The following is a 20,775-nucleotide window of genomic DNA, read 5'->3' as shown; positions in this document are numbered from 1 at the left end:
GATCTCCGGCAATCCCTAGCCCCACGGGGCGGGCAACGGCAGCTGGGAGATCTCCGTGCCCTCCGTGTCTCTCTCTGGGACCCTCCGGGCGCCCCGAGCACCAGGCTGGGTCTCCCCGCCAATGGCGGGGAGAGACTCTCCCCGCGGGCTCAGGTGTGCAACTCCAAAGTTTCCCTCTGCGTTTAGGAGTAATTGCAGGGGGTTTAGGTAGGGTTCTGGTCACCTGTTTCCACCGTCGCTCCTCTGTTGTGTTCTCGCTCCTGCCCTAGACGTGCGTGGATCCTCTGGGGGCGTCCGTTGGAAGAAAGCCGCTTGCGGGTACCAGGCTGCCCGTCGGGGTCGGAGAGCCCTCACCTATTTCCACATCCTCCCGGAGGAAAGTCCATCCGCCTTCCGATGTATAGTCGCGTGGGTGTCTCAGACGTCCTGAGATGCTGTCTGGATATCCTTTGTCAAGCGATAAGTGTCCAAATAATTGTAGACTCGAAGGGCGAGAGACAAAGAGGACTACTCACGGCGCCATCTTGGCTCTTCTCCTTAATTGGTGATTTTAATTCACTTAACACCATTTTCCACATGGCTGAATGCAGTGGGTAACCTGTCAGCTCATTTTTCTCCCTGGCATCTCCCTCCTGCTCTCTTGTCCTCTTGCTCCAATCCAGACTGAATACTGTAGTCCTGCTGCAAAGCTGTTATCCTGCCACTAGGTTGGGATGGTGCCCTGATCGCTGGTATCTCTTGTCTTCCTTGATTTACTCCCTTATATCTTGTGAAGTACATCCTCTAGTAGCCTTTTGAAAAGCTTCATAGAAAGTCAAGTTTGAAATCTTGTATGTCTGAAATGTTTTAACTTCACGCTCAAGGGCAGTTTGTCTGCTCATAGAATTATAGGTTGAAAAGCAATTAGCTCCTGAAATCCAAATCTTTTTTATTTCCTCACTTCAGCCAATGAGCTTGGTTAGCAATGGATACTCTGTGAGAAATTTGGTCCAAATAAATTTGGTTCCTGAGTTTCAGAGAGCAATAGGAAATGTTCACTTAGCAAGGGACGTCTCAAACAATTTATTGTAATCTATCTGCTGCATGAGTTTGGAGAGTATCATAAATTCAGACAGCAGGAACCTGTCCTCAGGACTCTGAAGGCATTGACCCGTTCTTTGTCATCCAGGCTTGCTAACAGGGAGTCTAATGCAGATGTTATTCTTGTTCCTAAGTGTTTTTTCCTCCTCTTCAGAAACTTTTAAGATTTTTTTCTTTATTCTTGAAGTTCTAAAACTTCACCGTGCTATGCCCTGGTGGGGCTCTTTTTAATTCATTACATTTGACACTCTGTTGCACCAATCTGAAGACAAGTTCTGGGAAGGCTTCTTATGTTCTTTCACTTTAATAATCCCTCTCCCCCTTTAAAATTTTTTTTCACTTTGTTAAACTATTAGTCTGCTGTTAGACCCCTATACTTACCTTCTGTGGCTTTTATCTTTTCTCTGTCCCTTTTGAGTTCTACTTTCAGAGATATTTCTTCACCTGCATCTTCTAACTCTACTACTTCTGAATTTTGAATATTTTAAAAACTATAGTTCAGATAACTTCTGTTTCATTTCCTGTTGTTTTATAAATGCAATTATCTCCAAAAGTCGTTTCTTTTTTTGGTGAGGAAGATTGGCCCTGAGCTAACATCTGTTGCCAATCTTGCTCTTTTTTTTTTTCTTTTCTCTCCAAAGCCCCAGTACATGGTTGTATATACTAGTTGTATGTCCTTCTATTTCTTCTATGTGGGACACCACCACAGCATGGCTTGATCCACCATATGTAGATCTGTGCCCAGTATCCAAACCAGCAAACCCCAGTCCGCTGAAGCAGAGGATGTAAACTTAACCACTACACCATGGGGCCGGCCCCCTCCAACAGTCTTTTTAACCAGCTTTTTCCACTTACAACATACTCAGCATTGTCTCATACCCAAAATGTGAAACCCAAAAAGTGAAAACATGGCTTTTCACTTTTACATGATGCTCCATCAAAATATCAAAATGTACCAAAGATTTTAAGCAGGATGAGGCATTACCAAATCTGTGTTTTCGATGTTTAGCCTAGAAGAGGTGGGAAGAAGGAACTGGAGCAGATTACAGACTGTAATCTGGGTGAGAAATGTTCAAAGTCTGATCTAAGGCAGCAGTGGTGGGGTAAACACAAAAGGACAGCTGGCAGATCTTGGGAGGAGGAATGGCACAGGACTTGGCAATTGACTGATTAGGAGAAAAGAGAAAAGTCCAGAATTACCCTCAGGTTTATGGTTTGGACAGCAGCAAGAACAGCTGAATTTCTCCAAATAAGAATTATATATTTTGAATACGTCTAACAGTGACTTACCTATTGTTTAGTCTCAAGTGAGTTAGACTAGAGCAGAGCTTAAATGTAAGTTGCAATGTTCTAGAGAAAAATAAAAATTTCCCCCAGTGTTACAGGCTCAGAGATAAGTCATTAACATTCAAAGAGAAATGGAAAAGGTTCTAAAGTAACTTCTGTGTTTTTCATGACAATATCTCTAATTTAAAAGATTAAAAAATTTTACAAATATTTTTATCTATAAGAAGATATTTTAATTTTGTTTTTTGGTGAGGAAGATTGGTCCTGGGCTAATATCTGTTGCCAATCTTCCTCTTTTTGCTTGAGGAAGATTGTCCTGAGCTAACTTCTGTGCCCATCTTCCTCTATTTTGTATGTAGGATGCCACCAAGCACAGCTTGATTAGCAGTGTGTAGGTCTGCACTGAGGATCTGAACCTGCAAACCCCGGGCCGGCCCCAATATTTTTTTTTTTTGAGGAAGATTAGCCCTGAGCTAACATCTGCTGCCAATCCTTCTCTTTTTGCTAAGGAAGACTGGCCCTGAGCTAACATCTGTGCCCATCCTCCTCTTATTTTATATGTGGGACACCTGCTGCAGCATGCAGCCCCAATATTTTTATTTTTAATTAAGCATAATAAAAGACACTAAGCTTTCAGAGAGATTAACTTTTAATTAAGATTCTTTGGAGAAATATTTAAGAGGAAGGATGAAAAATTAGCAGTAAACAAAAATTCAAGTTTAAAATTATGGATGAAACACTATGGAAGAAAATCTTCTCACAAAATATTTGGGCATTTGAAATAAAAATAGTCATTCTGCTATTATAAATACTTTCATTTGGTATATTCACTTTGAGTCTCAAAATGAATTTTGCACAATAATTTCCTTTTCATCAGTGAAACACCTGTTTACTGTTTAACCAACAACATTAAAGTATAGATGCAAATATTTACTAAATATATTTTTCCTAAATAGATGCAAATCACTTTATTTCTAAATAAGTTTAATTCTATTTAGACTCATTAGAACATTTACATTTAAATGCTCCAATGTAATCTATGAGTATTAAGGAAGTAGGAGCTCTTCAAGTGAAAAAAAGTCTGACTTCGTTTTATAAATAATGAAGATGATTTAAATGTAAAAAATTGAGCTTAAAAAAACGTAGCCCAAACCACCTGTTTTTTTAAGTCACAGCAGCCATCTACTTCTCAAAAGTCCTTATCAAAGCTATTTCTTTAAACCAGCATTTACTAGCTCAACAGATGGGTTTTAAAAATGAGGAATGTAATTTTACTTTCAACTCACTGATTATATACTCAACTGGAGGCTTTTTAAAAAAATAATTTTAGACTAGATGACGACCTGAATTAAACCATTCTCAACATTTTTCCAGGACTGTTTGCTAACTGGCTTATTTTTACATATGAGCTTTAAACATGTCTATGACAGGTAGTACATAAAAATAATTACTTGCAACTATGAAACTACCCAGTAAACTCCCAATGTACCATCACTGCTTTTTCCTTCTCTTATAAGAATCGTTGCTGTGAACGCGAACTCGCTGGTACACAGAGGAGGCTACTTTCATGCTGTCTTTCTTTGTGAATGTCTTCTCTATTGCTCCAGGTTTCCAAAGTAACAACTGTGCATCTTCTCCTCCGGTTAGCAAGGAATCATCTTGCAAATTCCAACAGAAAGAACGGACTGTAGCGGCATGCCCTCCCGGAAGGCTGGTCACATGGGTCAATCCTGATGTGGTACAGCTCATTAAGTGAATAATTCCTGTGTTTGTTCCTCCAACAACAAACAATTTGTCCATCTTTTCATGATACAGGCCACCAATCAAATAGTCCAAAGTACCTTCTTTCATGTGAATTACTTCTCTGACATCCTGGATGTTCAAACGTGTAATTGGTTCATCAGTATCAAGATGATTAAGATCCCACCAACAAAATCCTTCATCATGTGTCATGCAGTAAATCTGTTTATAATCTTTCCCAGACCAACCAATATAGCTTACTGATGAAACTGAGTTACATGTTGTAACCAGTGCATCTTCTTCATTATCAACACTAATATCAAATACATTTACCAGACCATCAGTTGACCCTGAGACTACCATGTTGGGATTGCTGGGGTGGAAACATACTTGAGTGATATCATCACTATGTGTCTCTGAATATGCACCAAGTGGATCTTTAGTAGTAGACAAATCCTGAGAATTAATTCTTGCATCCCAAAACACCAACAAGGCGTCATCATCAACTTTTTCTGTACCAGCACAAATGACATGATTATTACAGTTGATATCAAAACTAATAAAAATATTGGAAGGGTACCCCTTGAACAGCTGGACAGGTTTTTCACTGGCTACTCGAGCATCCCAACATTTCACAGTGCCATCAGTGCATGATGAGTATACACTGTCACAAGAATTTGCAAATTTGACTCCATTAAGAAGTCCAGGATATCCACTAAATTCTCGTAGTATGTTTAACCTTTCTTTATCATATATTCTAATTGATCCATTAGAACATAAAACAGCAACCAAGCTTCCCTTTTCTGCTTGTGCAGTCTTGGATGTGTCTATGCCAAGCAGATAAGTAAGTTCTTTAGTCCCCGAGGAACGTCTAACAATGTTCAGATTAGCAAACTGCTCCTCAATCTTCTCCATAGCAGGAGTGGCATTCAAGGGAATAGCAATCTGTAATAAAAATACAAAAATTAAAATTAAACTCAAACCTTCTCTAAAATTGTACTTAAACCATGAATATTTCCCTCTGAGGGCCGGCACAAAACAATCAAAGTAAAATCTATTCTAGCAATTTAATCATCTCCCTACCATGATGTAACCAAAATTCAGTTGCCTCTTTCTAATTCAATCATTCTTGAATACCCAATCTACCATATATACGTTACGCCAGCAAGAGATTTAAAAACATGTATGTACACTGCTCAGCAATTCCTTTTAGCTCAACCCAAATAATGGTCCTACTCATCCAACTTATAGTTCTCAGCATTAGCCAGGATCTCCAATTTGGAATCATCTCCTGGCCCCAGCTGCCTTTTACAACTTTAGAATCTAAACATAGATGTGTAGGCAGAAAAATGGTCCCCCAAAGATGTCCATGCCTTAACCCCTGTAACCCATGAATATGTTAGGCTACGTGGCAAATAGGAATTGAGGTTGCAGACAGAACTAAGGTTGCTAATCAGTTGACCTTAAAACAGGGAGATTATTCTGGATTATCTAGGTGGGCCCAATGTAATCACTAGTGTCTTTAAAAGTAGAAGGTAGAAGATAAGAGTCAGAGGGAGATGTTACTACGGAAAAAAGGCACGGAGAGATACGTTGCTGGTTTGGGTGAAGGAGGTCAGTAAGTGAGTGGCCCCGAGAAACTGGAAAAGGCAAAGAAACATCCTCACTTAGAGCCCCCAAATGGAAGTGCAGCCCTGTGAACACTGTGATGTTGGTCCAGAGAGACACATTTTGGACTTCCGACCTTCAGAACTCTAAGATAATAAATTTGTGTTGTTTCGAGCCACCAAATTGGTCGTAATTTGTTACAGCAGCAATAGGAAACTAACACCATGGAGGTTCCCAGTATGGATTCTGGAGAAGCGCTTCTCAGGCAGTGGCAGCTTGTCAATGGTGGAGCTGGAATTGGAACCCAGGCATTCTGGCTTCAGAGACTGTGCTCGTAACTACCACACGAGATTGCCCTTAATGGTAGGCTGTATGCAGAACAAGTTCAAGGGCAGAAAAATATGCATGCCAAGTGACTTTATCACAAATTTTTCTGTCTTGCTTTCACCAACGAATATTCTGGCCTGCCTCACAATTCACATTTTCATTCTTAAGATGAAATGCTTTTTATTTCTGTTGCTTTAGTGATGGCTTTTTAAGTGTCTGTCTTTTCATCTTTAAACAAGGAGAAATGAATACTAACCCAGGAGTTGTTAGAAGGATTAACTGAAATAATGTGTTTAGCACATTTGGCATATCATAATACATAATCAACGGATGTTACATAAAAATTACCAGTGTTACCACTACCAACACCACTAACACCACACGGTGGAGAATTTGGATATATCAGAGTGGCTCCAAACACAATTTAACCAATGGGCAAAAAATACTAAGTTAGATTTGGGTTTAAAAGAGGAACAAGCATCCTCTCCCACTTTTAATTTTGAGTATTTAAAAACTTATAAAAAGTTGAAAGAATAGTACAATGGACACACACACATAGCCTTTCACCTCCTAGGTCCACTGTTAACTTATTTGCTTTCTGTTTCTAGAAACACACAGATGCACACATTATTTTTGCATGAACTATTTGTCTGCAGACAAACTATCACTTCATGCCTAAATATTTTGGCATAGAGCACCTCCCTAATCTTTTGTTTGCATGACATTGAATTTTTTTAAACAGTCCAGGCCAGTTTTCTCACAAAATGTCCCATATTCTAGATTTTTCTAATTGTTTCCTCATGATTAGATTGCAGTTTAACATTTCTGGCAGGGATACCATTTAGGTGATGCTGGGTACTTCCTACTGCGTCACACCCAGGGGGCACATAACACCACATCTGGTCACTTGCCTAAGGCAGTAACTGCCAGATCTCTCCATTTTAAAGGTACTTTCCGGGGCTGGCCAGTGGCGCAGCGCTTAAGTGCACACCTTCCACTTCAGCATCCCAGGGTTCACCAGTTCAGATCACTGGTGCAGACATGGCACCGCTTGGCAAGCCATGCTGTGGCAGGCGTCCCACATATAAAGTGGAGGAAGATGGGCAAGGATGTTAGCTCAGGGCCAGTCTTCCTCAGCGAAAAGAGGAGGATTGGCAGCAGTTAGCTCAGGACTAATCTTCCTCAAAAAAAAATTTAAAAAGGTACTTTCCTTCCTTTGTAGTTAGTAAGTAATCACGAGATGATACATTGAGACTGTATGAATATCCTACTCTCCAACAGCCTTTCATGCAAAGATTTTAGCGCATGTGGATTATCCTTGCCTGAATCAGTGATTATACAGGGATTTGCAAAACAGTCATCTTCTACCTTAACTAACATGCTTCTATAAAGAAGAGCTTTTTCCTTTTTCTCTCTGAGTATCATTAAGAAATTATGATTTTTAAAAGTTGTGTTATAATCCTTCACTTTGTAGCTCTCGTCGGTGCTCAAATTGCCCCCACCTCAGCCATTGAGAAACTCTCCAAGCCAGCTTCTGTGTCCTTTTGATCTGACTCCATTAGTCTGTAAGCCCTACATGGAAAAACTCTAAGAATAAGATAAGTCTGAAAATGGTGAGTTTCCTTCAACATAAGTATTCAGAGACTAAATGACCACTTATAGTTATGCCGTGGTAGTCACCTCCACAGCATAATTGTTGGTTTGCTGAGCAGATGGACTAAAATGGCCTTCTTTCCTTCAACATGCCATGCTTGCTTCTGCCTCAGGACTGGAGCAATAGCTGTTTCTCTACCTGGAATACCTGCCCTACATTTTTTCACGAGTAACTCGTTCCTGTTATTCAGGTCTCAGTATGTCACCTCCCTGGAGAGACCCTCTCCGATCAACCAACCTGAAGTAGCCTGTCACTATCGTAGTGCCTGTTTTATTAATTTAAAAATTAAAAATGCTTAATTAGGAACTATTTCTTTCTTTCTTTTTTTTTTTTAAGGAAGATTAGCCCTGAGCTAACTGCTGCCAATCCTCCTCTTTTTGCTGAGGAAGAATGGCCCTGAGCTAACATCCATGCCCATCCTCCTCTACTTTATATGTGGGACGCCTGCCACAGCATGGCTTGCCAAGCGGTGCCATGTCCGCACCCGGGATCTGAACCAGTGAACCCTGGGCCGCCAAAGCGGAATGTGCACACTTAACTGCTGTGCCACCAGGCCACCCCGGAACTATTTCAAATGTACCAGGTGTAGAAAAAGTATAAGAGACACCCAAATACATACTACCTAGATTTAACAGATGTCAACATTTTGCCATATTTGCTTCAGTTTTTTAATTTAAAGAAATGAAACATTATGGACACAACTACTATGATCAAGAATTTGTAATAATGGAATCACATTTATATGTATCTTCTTTGCAATTTGCCCTTTTAACTCAGTATTTTTTAAAAGCCTTATTTCACTGTTGAACTTATTACCTGACTCTTTCTTGCTTATTTATCAGTAAATAGTTGTTGAATAAGTGAATGAATAATTGATTATACTTTCACACATTAAGCGCTGAAGAGTTCTGGAAGAACGAGAATAAACCTAAGAGGATATCGCATGTGTCTGTATGTTTGCAGGAGCTCTGTTCATGGAAATGGTAAAATAATGGCATTCTTTAACAGTACTTTCAATAAAGCACAAAAAGGAAATACAGAGAAAGATTTTCTATTTGTGAAGAAAAACATTATTGAACATAATTTTTTAGCCCAAGCTATTAAAATATATCCTAAAACATGTATTTACTTAAGAGTATACTGCTTCTACACAGAAACAGCTGCCTATTTTTGAAATATTCAAAGTGTTAATATGAGGTTAGGAAGCAATTCTTTGCTACTAGTTCACATTGACCTCTGCATATGAAAAAGCAGACTGATGACAATTTAAACAATAAGGTTTACTGCGGCTTTTGAGCTAACAGTAATTCATAGGACTACGGCTGCACACTGCTGCACCCAGGCAGGATGGCAGTACTGGACTCCTGCCCTCCGCTACGTTGCCTGCAGAGTCTGTTTCAGATGGAACAGTCCCCTGCGAGGCCATCATTCGAAGGATTCCAGGGATTGACGAGGCAGGCAGAGTGGGCCCCAGATGGAATGCTACAGCAAACTAACACTTCAAGACCGTAGCAATGGTAACAACTGCAATGGCTGTCCACGTGCCGCACTGTTGAAATGTAGTGCACTACTTCAGAAAAAAGAAAGAACAAGCAAAGACGACAGACAGATATTAGAGGTAAAGCAGGCATATCCCACAAGACTCAAGCTATAGAGCTTATATTCATCTGCAGATACAAACAGTAAAATAGTTTAAGCTCTTATGGGGAAACATGAGAACCTCTAGCTTACGTTTTAACACATTAATATGCAAGTGAGTCATATTTGCAATATAAGCGTCCAAGGCTATTGAGTGAATCCTTAACTTTACATACTAACAAATCATTCCAAAATGATGAATGCACTCTTCTATTGCTATGTATAGCCCCCATCTGAGTTTTCTTTGCACAATCTACTGGCCAGTCCTCCAAAGAAGCCATAGTTCTCTTTTCTTCTCCCTCTGCACTCTCACAGGGTAACCTCTTCACATTCATGTTTTCAAGCGCCACCTGTATGCAAATAATCTCATCTCTCTATTTACAAATCCCTATTTCCACCTGTCTACTAGCCAGTTCTCCTTGAACATGTCCCACTACACCCCAAAACAAAACTGATTATTTATGCTTCCCTTCTCCCCAACCAAGCCTTTCCCTTAAAAACAAAACAACGCACCCGTCTCAATCTTCTCCATCTTCGTCAGTGGTATTGGCACCAGGACAACACTCTGATCTACCCAGTTATCTCAGCCAGACCCTCTGGAAAATATCCAACTCTCCTACTCAGGGCTCTCATCCAATCAATTTCCAAATCCTACTTCTGGACTGCAGGCTACTTAGGGAAGTGTTAGATTAAACGTATTTCTGTAGATGAAAACAATATTGTCACTTTATATGGTTCAAGCTAACACAAACATATGAAGAAAGCAAGTAAAATTAACCATCATTTTTATCTTTTCTCTGTTTGTTTCTGTTAGATGCATAAAAGGAAGCTTAGTTAGTATTCTAGATCTCAATAGGCTAGTGAGAAATGAGGATGTGGAGTGAACCTTTCTTCTATCAATATACATACACACACACACACACACACAAATGAAAAGGGACACAAACAGAGAGGGACAGAAAAGAGGACTAAAGCAAGGAGTAGAGAGGAGAAAAGACGGATGAGGATAAGCCAAAAGAGAACAGCAGAGAAAAGAGAAACAAATGGATAAAAGAAAGGGGAATTGCTGCCACCAACTCTTGAATCGTACACAGGTGAAACACTGTGTCCTTAATTCCCAACACCAAGCGGAGACAAGGAAAAGAGGTCCAGACAAAGGAAGTTTAGTAAAGTCTAAAACTATGATAGTTTGCTTGACTATAAAGAATTTTTGTTCATTTATAAAAAATTCCTTATCATTGAGTTAGAGGACGTAGCAGGCCATCATAACCAATTTAAGTATGGGCCTACCTGTGCTGAGGCAGAACAACTCCTACCACCTCCTCGTGACCCACTCAGTACAGAACAGGAAAAGGCAGAACCCCAGCAGTGCCCTGGCACTCAGCCGCCACTGCTGTTGTGGTTCTTACTGGGATACAGAATCCTCACGTCTGAAATAATGCAGCAGCTGGAAGATGTTTACAAAGACACCCCAAAACAAACACTTTAGGATAGGCTTCAAGGGGCTGAGAATATTCAATTCCTGACGAAGTGCCATCTTGCAACACATTCGATGGGAACTGCTGACTAATCTCTTATCTGAATACTTGTCCCTAGATAATTAAGAGGTGATTACTTAAGAAGAAAATCCCTAAACGTAAGTATGAATTCCACTTGTAGCTTTTGCTTTAATAAAATTTAAGTCATTTTTTATCAATGGAAATATTATTTCATGTTATTTCCTATTAAAATTAACCCAATCAAATGTTCTTTCTATATATAAAGTACATCCTAAACACATCTAGCTGCGATTAGGTATTGCTTTTACTTCTGAACTGGCTAATAAGCGTGAATATGAAATCTGAAGGACAGCCTAGGTTACATAATTCCATAATGGAAGAGGAAGTAGGTTTTTCCCATTTAAACAAGAGAGAAAAAAAAGTATTAAAAGAAAATAGCATACATTTTACATCTATTTAGAAGCTATTGATTACAAAACGCACTATACTAAAAGACTCTTGCATATTATTTTGTATGAAATCAGAAATGAACAGTATCTTCAGAAATAAATGTATTTCTATCTTTCAGGTATGAATGTTCATCATACTTGAAAGATGTGACAGCATGAGCATCATATACTGTTACATTTTTACTACTGAGGAGTAACAAGTGTATTTGCAGTATATGTTGGATAAAGGACTAGTTCCCTTTTGGGACAATTTATCAGACTTAGGTCAGAAAAACCTAATTCCCCACAGCTGAAACTTAATATTGTCCAATGACTATAAGGAACTAGCTATGACTGTGAAATGCAAAGGCCCAGCAAATGTTCCAAATGTAGGGAGCAGCTTAATGGGAAAAGGAATGGGCTCTAATAACTTCATAATAACTTCATAATCCACGCCTATTAATTTAACTACAATAATGCTACCATATCTATCAAATTGGGCTAGGATAATTGAGCCTCACGGAGAAGAAAATAATCATAATTGGAGTTCAACAAAAGCTAGGTGATGTGCTAGAAACTTACATCTAGTTTTTTTATCCTAATCATTTAACCTTAGGAGACAGGTATTATTATCCTCATTTTACAGAGGAAATTGAAGCTCAGAGAGGAGTCACTTGCCAATGCTCTCATAGCTACTGTGGGGAGGGTACAGGGGAGAGTCTGGTTTGAAAGCCCAGTTGTAACTTCAAAACCTGTGAACCTGTGTTCACTCTAATACTATGCTATTGCTCTTCTATGTAAATACCGAAGTATTAGTGTCAACTTTAATTAAGGAATATGCCAATTAGGCTTTGAGGAGGGGAATTACATGTTCATTCTACATACAAGCAGAGAAAGAAAGGAAGCAGGATGATTGAAAAACACACACCAACCTAGAAAAAGGGTACAGTAAGCATCCATCACTTACCCTGTATTTTTTGTGTCTCACTTTTCTTTTCTTTTTTTTAACTTTTTGTTATGGAATCTGCATGGAGTAGAGAAGAGTAAAAGATACCCCCATGAGCCCATCTTCCAGCACGAACAATGACATTCCTCAAAAATTATTATGCGGCACAGAGAGGTCAGTTATACATCATACTTTATTTGAAGGACAGTTAAGAAACTCCAGTGGACAGTATGACGGGACTCTTCCAACTCGTCCCCTCTCCCTCCTCCACATGGCATCAACACGGTTTCAGGACTTGCCCTCAGCTCCAGGGGCGATCCTGATTAGCCTAAACCAGTCAGAGTAATCCCTTCACTTTTAACCCCCCAGTAATTGGTTCAGAAACCTTACATTTTTGCCAATCTAGGCATGTATTCCCCTCCCAACTATAATTTGTTAAGATGCGGAACACTGATTCTAAAGCCAACTCAATCCAACTGATGGAAAGAACTTTTATTTTTTATGAGATTTGACATTTTCTGACTGTTTAAGTCAGTTTGCAGTAGAGTTTTTGTTAATACAGCCTGAACCACCCTAAGTAGGAGTAATCAAATAAAGTCTTGAGGATATCACCAAGTACTGACTTAATGTAAGGGGCTCCTACAAAGAAAGATTGAGAGGGCATACTTTAAAAAGTCAAATTGCATTCACATTAAAGACAGACTTTGACCTTTTGTTCCCTTTAGAATATTCTATCTTTTTCCCCTCCCCACCATTTCAGTTGTGTTTGTTCAAAAATAATAAGGAAAAAACAAGATAAAACTTAATATAAAACTCCATCTGGTAGGTTCCTGTATATATTTTTAAATGTATTTATATTTTTGAATATCTAAAATAATCACATGGTTCAAAATTCAAAAGGTTCCAAAACTAATGTCTTGGAATATTTCTGTCTTTTTTTTTTTTTAAAGATTTTATTTTTTTCCTTTTTCTCCCCAAAGCCCCCTGGTACATAGTTGTATATTCTTCGTTGTGGGTCCTTTTAGTTGTGGCATGTGGGACGCTGCCTCAGTGTGGTTTGATGAGCAGTGCCATGTCCGCGCCCAGGATTCGAGCCAACGAAACACTGGGCCGCCTGCAGCAGAGCGCTTGAACTTAACCACTCGGCCACGGGGCCAGCCCCGGAATATTTCTGTCTTCAAGCCCCTCTCCTCTCCCAGGAGGCAACAAATGTTACCAGTTTCTTATGAATACTTTCAGAGATTGTCAAGTTGGGAATAATGCAGTGAAGTATTTTCAGCTTATCAAAAATCTGTCAGTGTAGTACAATAAAAAAAGGAATAGGTTTAAGATTCAAACTTCCTAATTCAAGCCCTTGTTCTACCATAAACTAGCAAGTCATCATTGCACAAATTACCTGACCCTCTAAGCCTCAGCTGCCTCATCTTTAAAACGGTGATAACAATTGACACACTCAATACTGAGTGCCTATTATGGCCAAGCACTATGCTAAATGCTGAAGACTCCGCTGAAAAACGTACTTGCTGTATTCAAGAAGTTGGGAGATAAACCAGTAAACGATTACAATATACAGCGACAGGTCCAAGGAGAGAGGTAATCAAAGATGATACAGGAACAAAGAGCAGAAGTATGTAGAGCACACAATTCTTGGCATAAAGAAAATAAGCAATATTAATTTATTTTCTTTCTACTGAGTTTTCATTTGATTTACCTTATTATATTTTAATTTCATTTCACATTCACATTTTTAAAACTACAATTCTTACAGCTTTTAAAAAATGTAAGCAGTCTCAGTTACTTTTATATTAAAACTTTAAAAAAATGAATGTATACAAAATTTCTTGAACACAAATATCAAACAACTCTTAAACCTGAATAAACCGTTGACATACTAAATTGAGTTGGTGCCTTTTAAGATTTTATTTTTCATTTTATAATGAAAAGTATACTTCTAAAGAACAAATGAACTTCAACATGTTTTAGACGATGATAAGAGTTTCACTGCCTTAAGTTCAAAATGAACTTCTCCAAGATTCTTATGTTTTAGTTAGGTATCAATCAAAAATGCTTAAGGTTTAAACTATTAAAAATACCCTCTGAGCTCCTTGGACAAATGGCTGATTCTAAGTCTGGGGCAGGGAAATACAAGATGAGCCGGGGACATCAAATAGTGCCAGAAAGTAAAGAAGTGCTTAAAAAAACACACCACAGGAGACAAGATCTCTGAATGGTCACCCCAGACCAATCTGAGCAACAAAATAACAATAATATTGGATTATAACCCAAAGAATAAAATAAATAATCATGAGTCCATACTGATAAAAATAAGAGACTAAATAAGTAAATAAATGAGGGTGAGGGGACATACCTTCCTTAAAGAAGAATTCTAAGTAATATAAGCAAATACAGTCCTTCCAGGAGATGGAGCTTAATTCTCCTTCCCTTGAGTATAGACTGGACTTAATTACTTACTTCCAAAGAACAGAGTATGAAAAGAGAAAAGATAGTAACTTCAAGTAGAGAAATTCAGAAGATACCACCTAACCAACTGATCAAGGTTAACATCATCCGTGATAAGTCTTGTTGATGTCACTTGCCCCATGGTGTGATGTGATGAGAAAGATACTTCACTTCTGTGTTATTCTTCCCCTAAATCCATAACGCCAGTTTAATCATGAGAAAACCTCAGATAAACTCAAATTGAGGCACATTCTACAAATACCTGGCTAGTATTCTTCAAAAGTTTCAAGGTCACAAAAACCAGGCAAAGTCTGAAAGACTGTCACAGATTGGGGATATGATGACCAAATGCAACGTGGTATCCGTGATTAGATTCTTGACCAGACAAAGGATATTGGTGGTAAAACCAGTGAAATCCAAGTAAACTCTATAGTTCAGTTAATAGTATTATGCCAATGTTAATTTCTTAGTTTTGACAAATGTTTTATGGTTACATTAACATTAGGGAAGCTGGGTGAAGGGTAAATAGAAACTGCACTATCTTTGCAACTTTTCTATAAACGTAACATTATTCCAAAATAGTTTTTTTTAAAATGCCCCTTGATACATATCATGGATGTTTGGAGGTTCCAGACAGAAAGGACTGCAGTTACATACACGCCAGGAACGCTCCTAAGTTGAAACTCTACGTCAATCTCAATGCCAGACCTGGGATGTCTCAGGCCAGTCACGGACCCCACCACCAAACCCTGCTCTAGTCACCTTTCTAATCTGTTTTCATTATAAACTAGAAATTATACAGCAGAGCTCAACACAATCTCCTTCCCCTTACCAACAACACCCCTTTCCCTGAAGCAGTTCTGAGGAAGGTAAAAATAAAATCTTGAGGATTCTTACTAATATGCCCAAATTTGGAGGGAAGACAACGCAGGGGATAGGTAGGCGACCTCAGAAAAACCCTCAAAAGTAAACACTCCTTCTTCCTGCAGGAGCTCAGCAAAGGCAAGGAGGGCTGCTAGGGGCTACTGCACTTCTAAGGTCTCCACGCTAAGTTTGGGAAATGAGAAGCAGCCCACAGGAGTGGGATACACCTCGGATTTGGGTCAGGACATTTCATGGGATCTCAGAAAGGAAAAGAGAGTCCATGTCCCCCAGCAAGAAGTGCCTCAGCCCCAGCATGTGATGAGTTTTTGCCAGCAGAAGTGAAGCATGTCATATTTGGGCCAGGTGACCAAGAGGCAGTGTCTTCTTCACCTTCTCTCACCCACCTGCTGGCTGGATACAGAGGACCACCGGGCCCTACAGGATGGGTGAGCCATGAAATGAAAGGAGTCTGAGTCCCCCAGTCCTCACATGAGAGGCAATCTGCTGACCAGAAAGACCTACACCTGACTGTGCCCGCCCCTCAGTTGTACAGACATCTGAAACATGTAGTTTAAAAACCTCCAAAACAAGGATTCCAACCTCTTAATATCATTCATCTTTTCTTTGGGTTAAACTCAAAGGGAATGAATGTCTTACCCTAAAGAAACACCTGAATTTCAGTAATTTCTCTCATTTTATTTACTTTTCATTTATTAAATTCAAGTTAAATTAAACGTAATACTATTTAGAGAAAATGTATAATCTACTATCCCACTTTACTAAAATTATTTCTATCCATGCATGCTTCTGTTCACTCTATCTGTATATATGCACAGAAAGGTCTCTGGAATAATGTTCATAAAATGCATTTCAAGTATCTAGAGTGTATGTGTGGGTGTGTGAATGGAGGGGGTGTGTTATCTTCTTTCTAGTACTTATCGATATTGCTAAAATTTTTTTAAATGATGATATAACCTCATAATAACCCCATAAGTACTACTCTGTTCATTAAACCGATGAGAAAAGCACAGCTAATGTGTAATAAAGCTGCTTTCAGAACTCGAGCATTCTTGTTTCAGAGCTCCTACTATTAACTCTTACACTATACTGCCTCCATAGTACATATATATTTCCTTTTTTTTAATTTTTAAAATTTTTTTAAAGATTGGCACCTGAGCTAACAACTGTTGCCAATCTTCTTCTTTTCTTCTTCTGCTTTTTCTCCCCAAATCCCCCCAGTCCATAGTTGTATATTCTAGTTGTGGGTCCTTCTACTTGTGTTATGTGGGATGCCGCCTCAGCGTGGCCTGACAAACAGTGCCATGTCCGCTTCTGAACCAGTGAAACCCTGGGCCGCTGAAGCGGAGTGCGTGAACTTAGCCACTGCGCCACAGGGTCGGCCCAATATATCATATTTTCCAAAGGGGAGGTGTAGGGCAGAGCACCTGGAAGCAGTAGCTGCTAATGTCTAACGTCATATGCTGGTGGCACAGTCAGTGGCAAACCTGAAAAATCTAATGGTAGTCACAAAAGCTCGATGATGGACATAAAAGGAGCTTATTATTTATCAAGTCTATCTAACGTTAGCTTATGTGACGCAAATCTGCATGGGTGAAACTTAGGAATCTGGTTATTAATATTCCAGAAAAACTGGGAAGAGTGAAATAAGAACAGTCACTCATACGCATTACCAGTACATCCTAGAGGAAATACCCTGGGATCAAAAGTATGCATTGGTTTAACTTCAGCAGAATATCTCTCAGAAAATCTTTGTGTTAAAAATCCAGAGAAATTTGTGCGTATGTTTTAAATGAACACAGAATTGACTTTAAAACAATTTGCCAAAGAACCATTTGTTTTCAATTGGGAAGAAGTGCTGAATATTTAGTGGAAGGTATGCTAAACTGACATCTGTTACAACTTCAATGTAATTTTAAATATCATATTCATTAATGACTGAGACTTAAGGTCTTTGTAAATCAATCCTGCTCAGTGAGTCTGAACACGCTATTCTTATTCACATGAATGTTCAAGATACTGGCTGCAGCAACATATGGCATCTCATGCATTAAATACACTAAAATTCTTAGGGAAAGCAGTTTTTAAAGCGCACGAATCTGTTACCAAGGAAAAGGGGGAGGGGGCGGGAGGAATGACATGCACACTTTCTCATGCAGTATGAGATTATCCTTCAGCTTCCAGATATAACATGCGAAGTATCTTTTAAAAACAAAGACATTTTCCCCAATAACTTCCTGAGATGTCCAGTTTCTCAAGTAAATCTTCCACTCAAAAGCCATCCTTTAAAGGAAGTCTATGAATGCCCAGCTTCTTTCATCAAGAACAATTAAGTGCCTCTGCCTTTCCAGAACAACCAGCTGGTTAACCAAACACAGAGAGAAACCAAACTTCCCAGTCACCAGATGTCTTATTTTGGAACAGTTAGTAGCAAAGTGGAATAACCCAATTCTTGAATTGGTACTATATGTTTACTACTTCTTTTTCTAATTCTGAATAGATGCTTTTAAAAATTAAGCAAATGCTCCCTTTAATAACTACAAAAAAGTGGGGGGGGGGATAAAAAGAATCACAGCCTATAACAGAATGATGTTAACATTGTGAAAAACCAGCCACCTGAATATATTTGTCACAGATAGGAATTGATAAGCAGTATCAACTTTAAATCAGCTCAAAAGTCCTAAAGAATTACCCTATTTAATAATTCAAAAACAGTTCTCGAAGGGCTGACATGACAGGCCTAGAACACACTGGATTCAGCAAAGAACATAGGCAAAGTCCCTGCCCTCATGGAGGGCAGTAGGGGGACAGATAAATATATAGATAAATCACCAATTATAATAATGAAAATGGCCAGTGATAAGCGTTATAAAAAATAATATTGGGTATGGCAAGAAAAATGAAGGAAAAAAGTCCTTTTACATTCAGTCATTAAAGGAAAGCCTCTCTCATGAGGTGACATTTGAGCCGAGACCCGAATGAAAGCAGGGAGCAAGGTATTGGACTCTGTGGGCTAAGAGCCTCCTGGGCAGAGAGAAACAGCCAGGGGGCCCAAGCAGCTAAAGCCGAGTCAGAGAAAGAAAGTGGTGTAGGAAATAAGGTTGAAAGGTGGCGAGAGACAGATAAGAGCTCTGTAGGCCATGGGAAGAACTTGAGCTTTTACTCTCCAGTGCGAAAGGAAGCCGCTGAAGGTTCAGAACAGGCGAGAGACATTTGGGGAGGCGTTCCTCCAGCCGCTGCCTGGAGAACAGACCTCAGGGCAGAAGCGAAATTTGTAACGAGGTTTCTGCCAAACTCTAGGCAAGAGAGAGGGAAGTGGGGAGAAGCGGCTGGATTCAGGACCCAATTGCTGAAAGAAGAACCAACAGAATTTTCTGATAAGACTGCAAGCGGGGTATGAGAAGAGGTATCAAAGATGATTCTTGGGTTTCTGGCCTGAGCAACAGGGCGAGTATACCATTGGCACCTCACTTTTAGGATAATTGCAAGCCTTTAAGATAATTATAAGATGATTAATTCGATAATTAGACAATTATCCAATTGTTTAAGTAGTCATTACTGATAACACTGTGGTATATTAAAACAATGGAATTCTACACAGCAATAAAAAAACACATCCTACTGATGCGTGCAACAATACGGATGAATCTCAGAACTGTTTAGTGACAGAAGCCGAACAGAAAAGAGTACTATATGATTTCATTTATACAAAGTTTTAAAACAGGCAAAGTAAATCTATAATGGTAGAAATCAGAATACTGGTTATCTTTTGGGGGGATATGGACTGGGAAAGTGAACGAAAACTTTGTGGGTGGTGATTATGTACAGATGCACACATTCGGGAAAAAAAATGATAGAGAATGAACCCCAGCCTCCACCCCATTCTCACACTGAGTAAACAGCATCAACACTCTCCCGCTGGAGGAGGAAGAGTGTGGTGAGAAATGCCCTATTTGGCACAGGCAAACAGGGCCTGCTAAAAGTTGAGACTGGAGGAGGGACAATGAGGAAGACCCTCCAGCAACCCAGGCCCCACACCAAGCATGACATATTAACAGCCGGCAGCTGAGGAATTTCAACTCTAGCATACTGAAAGTAACCACAGCAACAACAAAACCCAAACCAGTGCACCTACTGACTAGACCATTCAATCCCAAACACTGACAGTCAGACAGAAGCAGAGAGATGTCCATTTCCAAGGATAAATATTATTATCTCAGTTTCTACTATTCTTCTACACGATGCCCAGAATTCAATTAAAAAAAAAGAGAGGGATACAAACAAGAAAAAAATAACAAATTGTCAAGAAATGAGGCAATGAAAACAGAACAGACCCAGAGATCACCCAGATGATGGACTTTAAAACAACTATGGGGCCGGCCCAGTGGCACAGTGGTTAAGTTCATGCGCTACACTTCTAGCAGCCTGAGATTTGCGGGCTAGGATCCCGGGCATGGACTTACACATATCACTCATCAGGGCACGTTGTGGCGGCATCCCATCCACAAAGTAGAAAAAGACTGGCACAGATATTAGCTCAGTGACAATCTTCCTCAAGCAAAAAGAGGAAGATTGGCAACAGTTGCTAGCTCAAGGCCAATCTTCCTCACCAAAAAACCCCACAAAAAACAAAAAACACCCCTACTAATTGGCTATTAAAAAACAACACAAAAAAGTGTTGGCAAGAATTTGAAGAAATCGGAACCCTTATCACAATGCTAGTAGGAATGTAAACTGTAATAGCCTCTGTGGAAAACACTTTGGCAGTTTCTCATAAAGTTCATCATATGTTCACACAAAAATTTGTACATGATGTTCATAGTAGCATTATTCATAATAGCAAAAAAGTGGAAACAACCCAAATGTTCATCAACTGATGAATGGATAAACAACATATGGTATATCCATACAATGGAATATTATTCTGCAATAAAAAGGAATGAAAAACTATTATATGCTACAACATGGATGAACCTTGAAAATATTACAGTAAGTGAAAGAAGCTACACACAAAAGACCACATTTCATATGATTTCATTTATATGAAATGTCTAGAGTAAGCAAATCTATAGAGGCAGAAAGATTAATGGCTGCCAGCAGCTGGGGGAGGGGGAAATTGGGAGTGACTGCTAACAAGTACAGAAAAACTATGCAAGCCAGTGGATGTGGAGTGACATTTTTTTTTTCCTAAAGATTTTATTCCTCCCCCTTCTCCCCAAAGCCCCC

At 39.3% G+C, this 20,775-nt stretch overlaps 1 protein-coding gene across 9 annotated transcripts in view; it reads right to left on the bottom strand.

Annotated features, from left to right (window-relative positions):
* Positions 1 to 2,998: 2,998 nt before the first annotated feature.
* The window catches only part of LOC124233793 (WD repeat-containing protein 89), a 38,553-nt gene continuing 20,776 nt past the window's right edge, over positions 2,999 to 20,775 (bottom strand). For 6 of the 9 annotated variants that reach the window (XM_046650996.1, XM_046651004.1, XM_046651001.1 and 3 more), the window contains one exon: positions 2,999 to 5,052. In XM_046650996.1, coding sequence (XP_046506952.1) covers positions 3,859 to 5,022 — 1,164 coding nt within the window. In that variant the 5' untranslated portion in view covers positions 5,023 to 5,052 and the 3' untranslated portion in view covers positions 2,999 to 3,858. Of the gene's footprint in view, positions 5,053 to 9,847; positions 10,036 to 10,624; positions 10,975 to 12,228; positions 12,286 to 20,775 lie in introns of those variants that run through there. The other 3 variants (XM_046651002.1, XM_046651003.1, XM_046650999.1) reach the window with 3 other exon arrangements.

This window comes from Equus quagga, unplaced genomic scaffold (genome assembly GCF_021613505.1).
Source record: "Equus quagga isolate Etosha38 unplaced genomic scaffold, UCLA_HA_Equagga_1.0 226_RagTag, whole genome shotgun sequence".
Lineage (NCBI taxonomy): Eukaryota > Metazoa > Chordata > Mammalia > Perissodactyla > Equidae > Equus > Equus quagga.
Note: the sequence above shows the minus strand (reverse complement) of the source record. Positions and strands in the feature narration are given on the sequence as shown.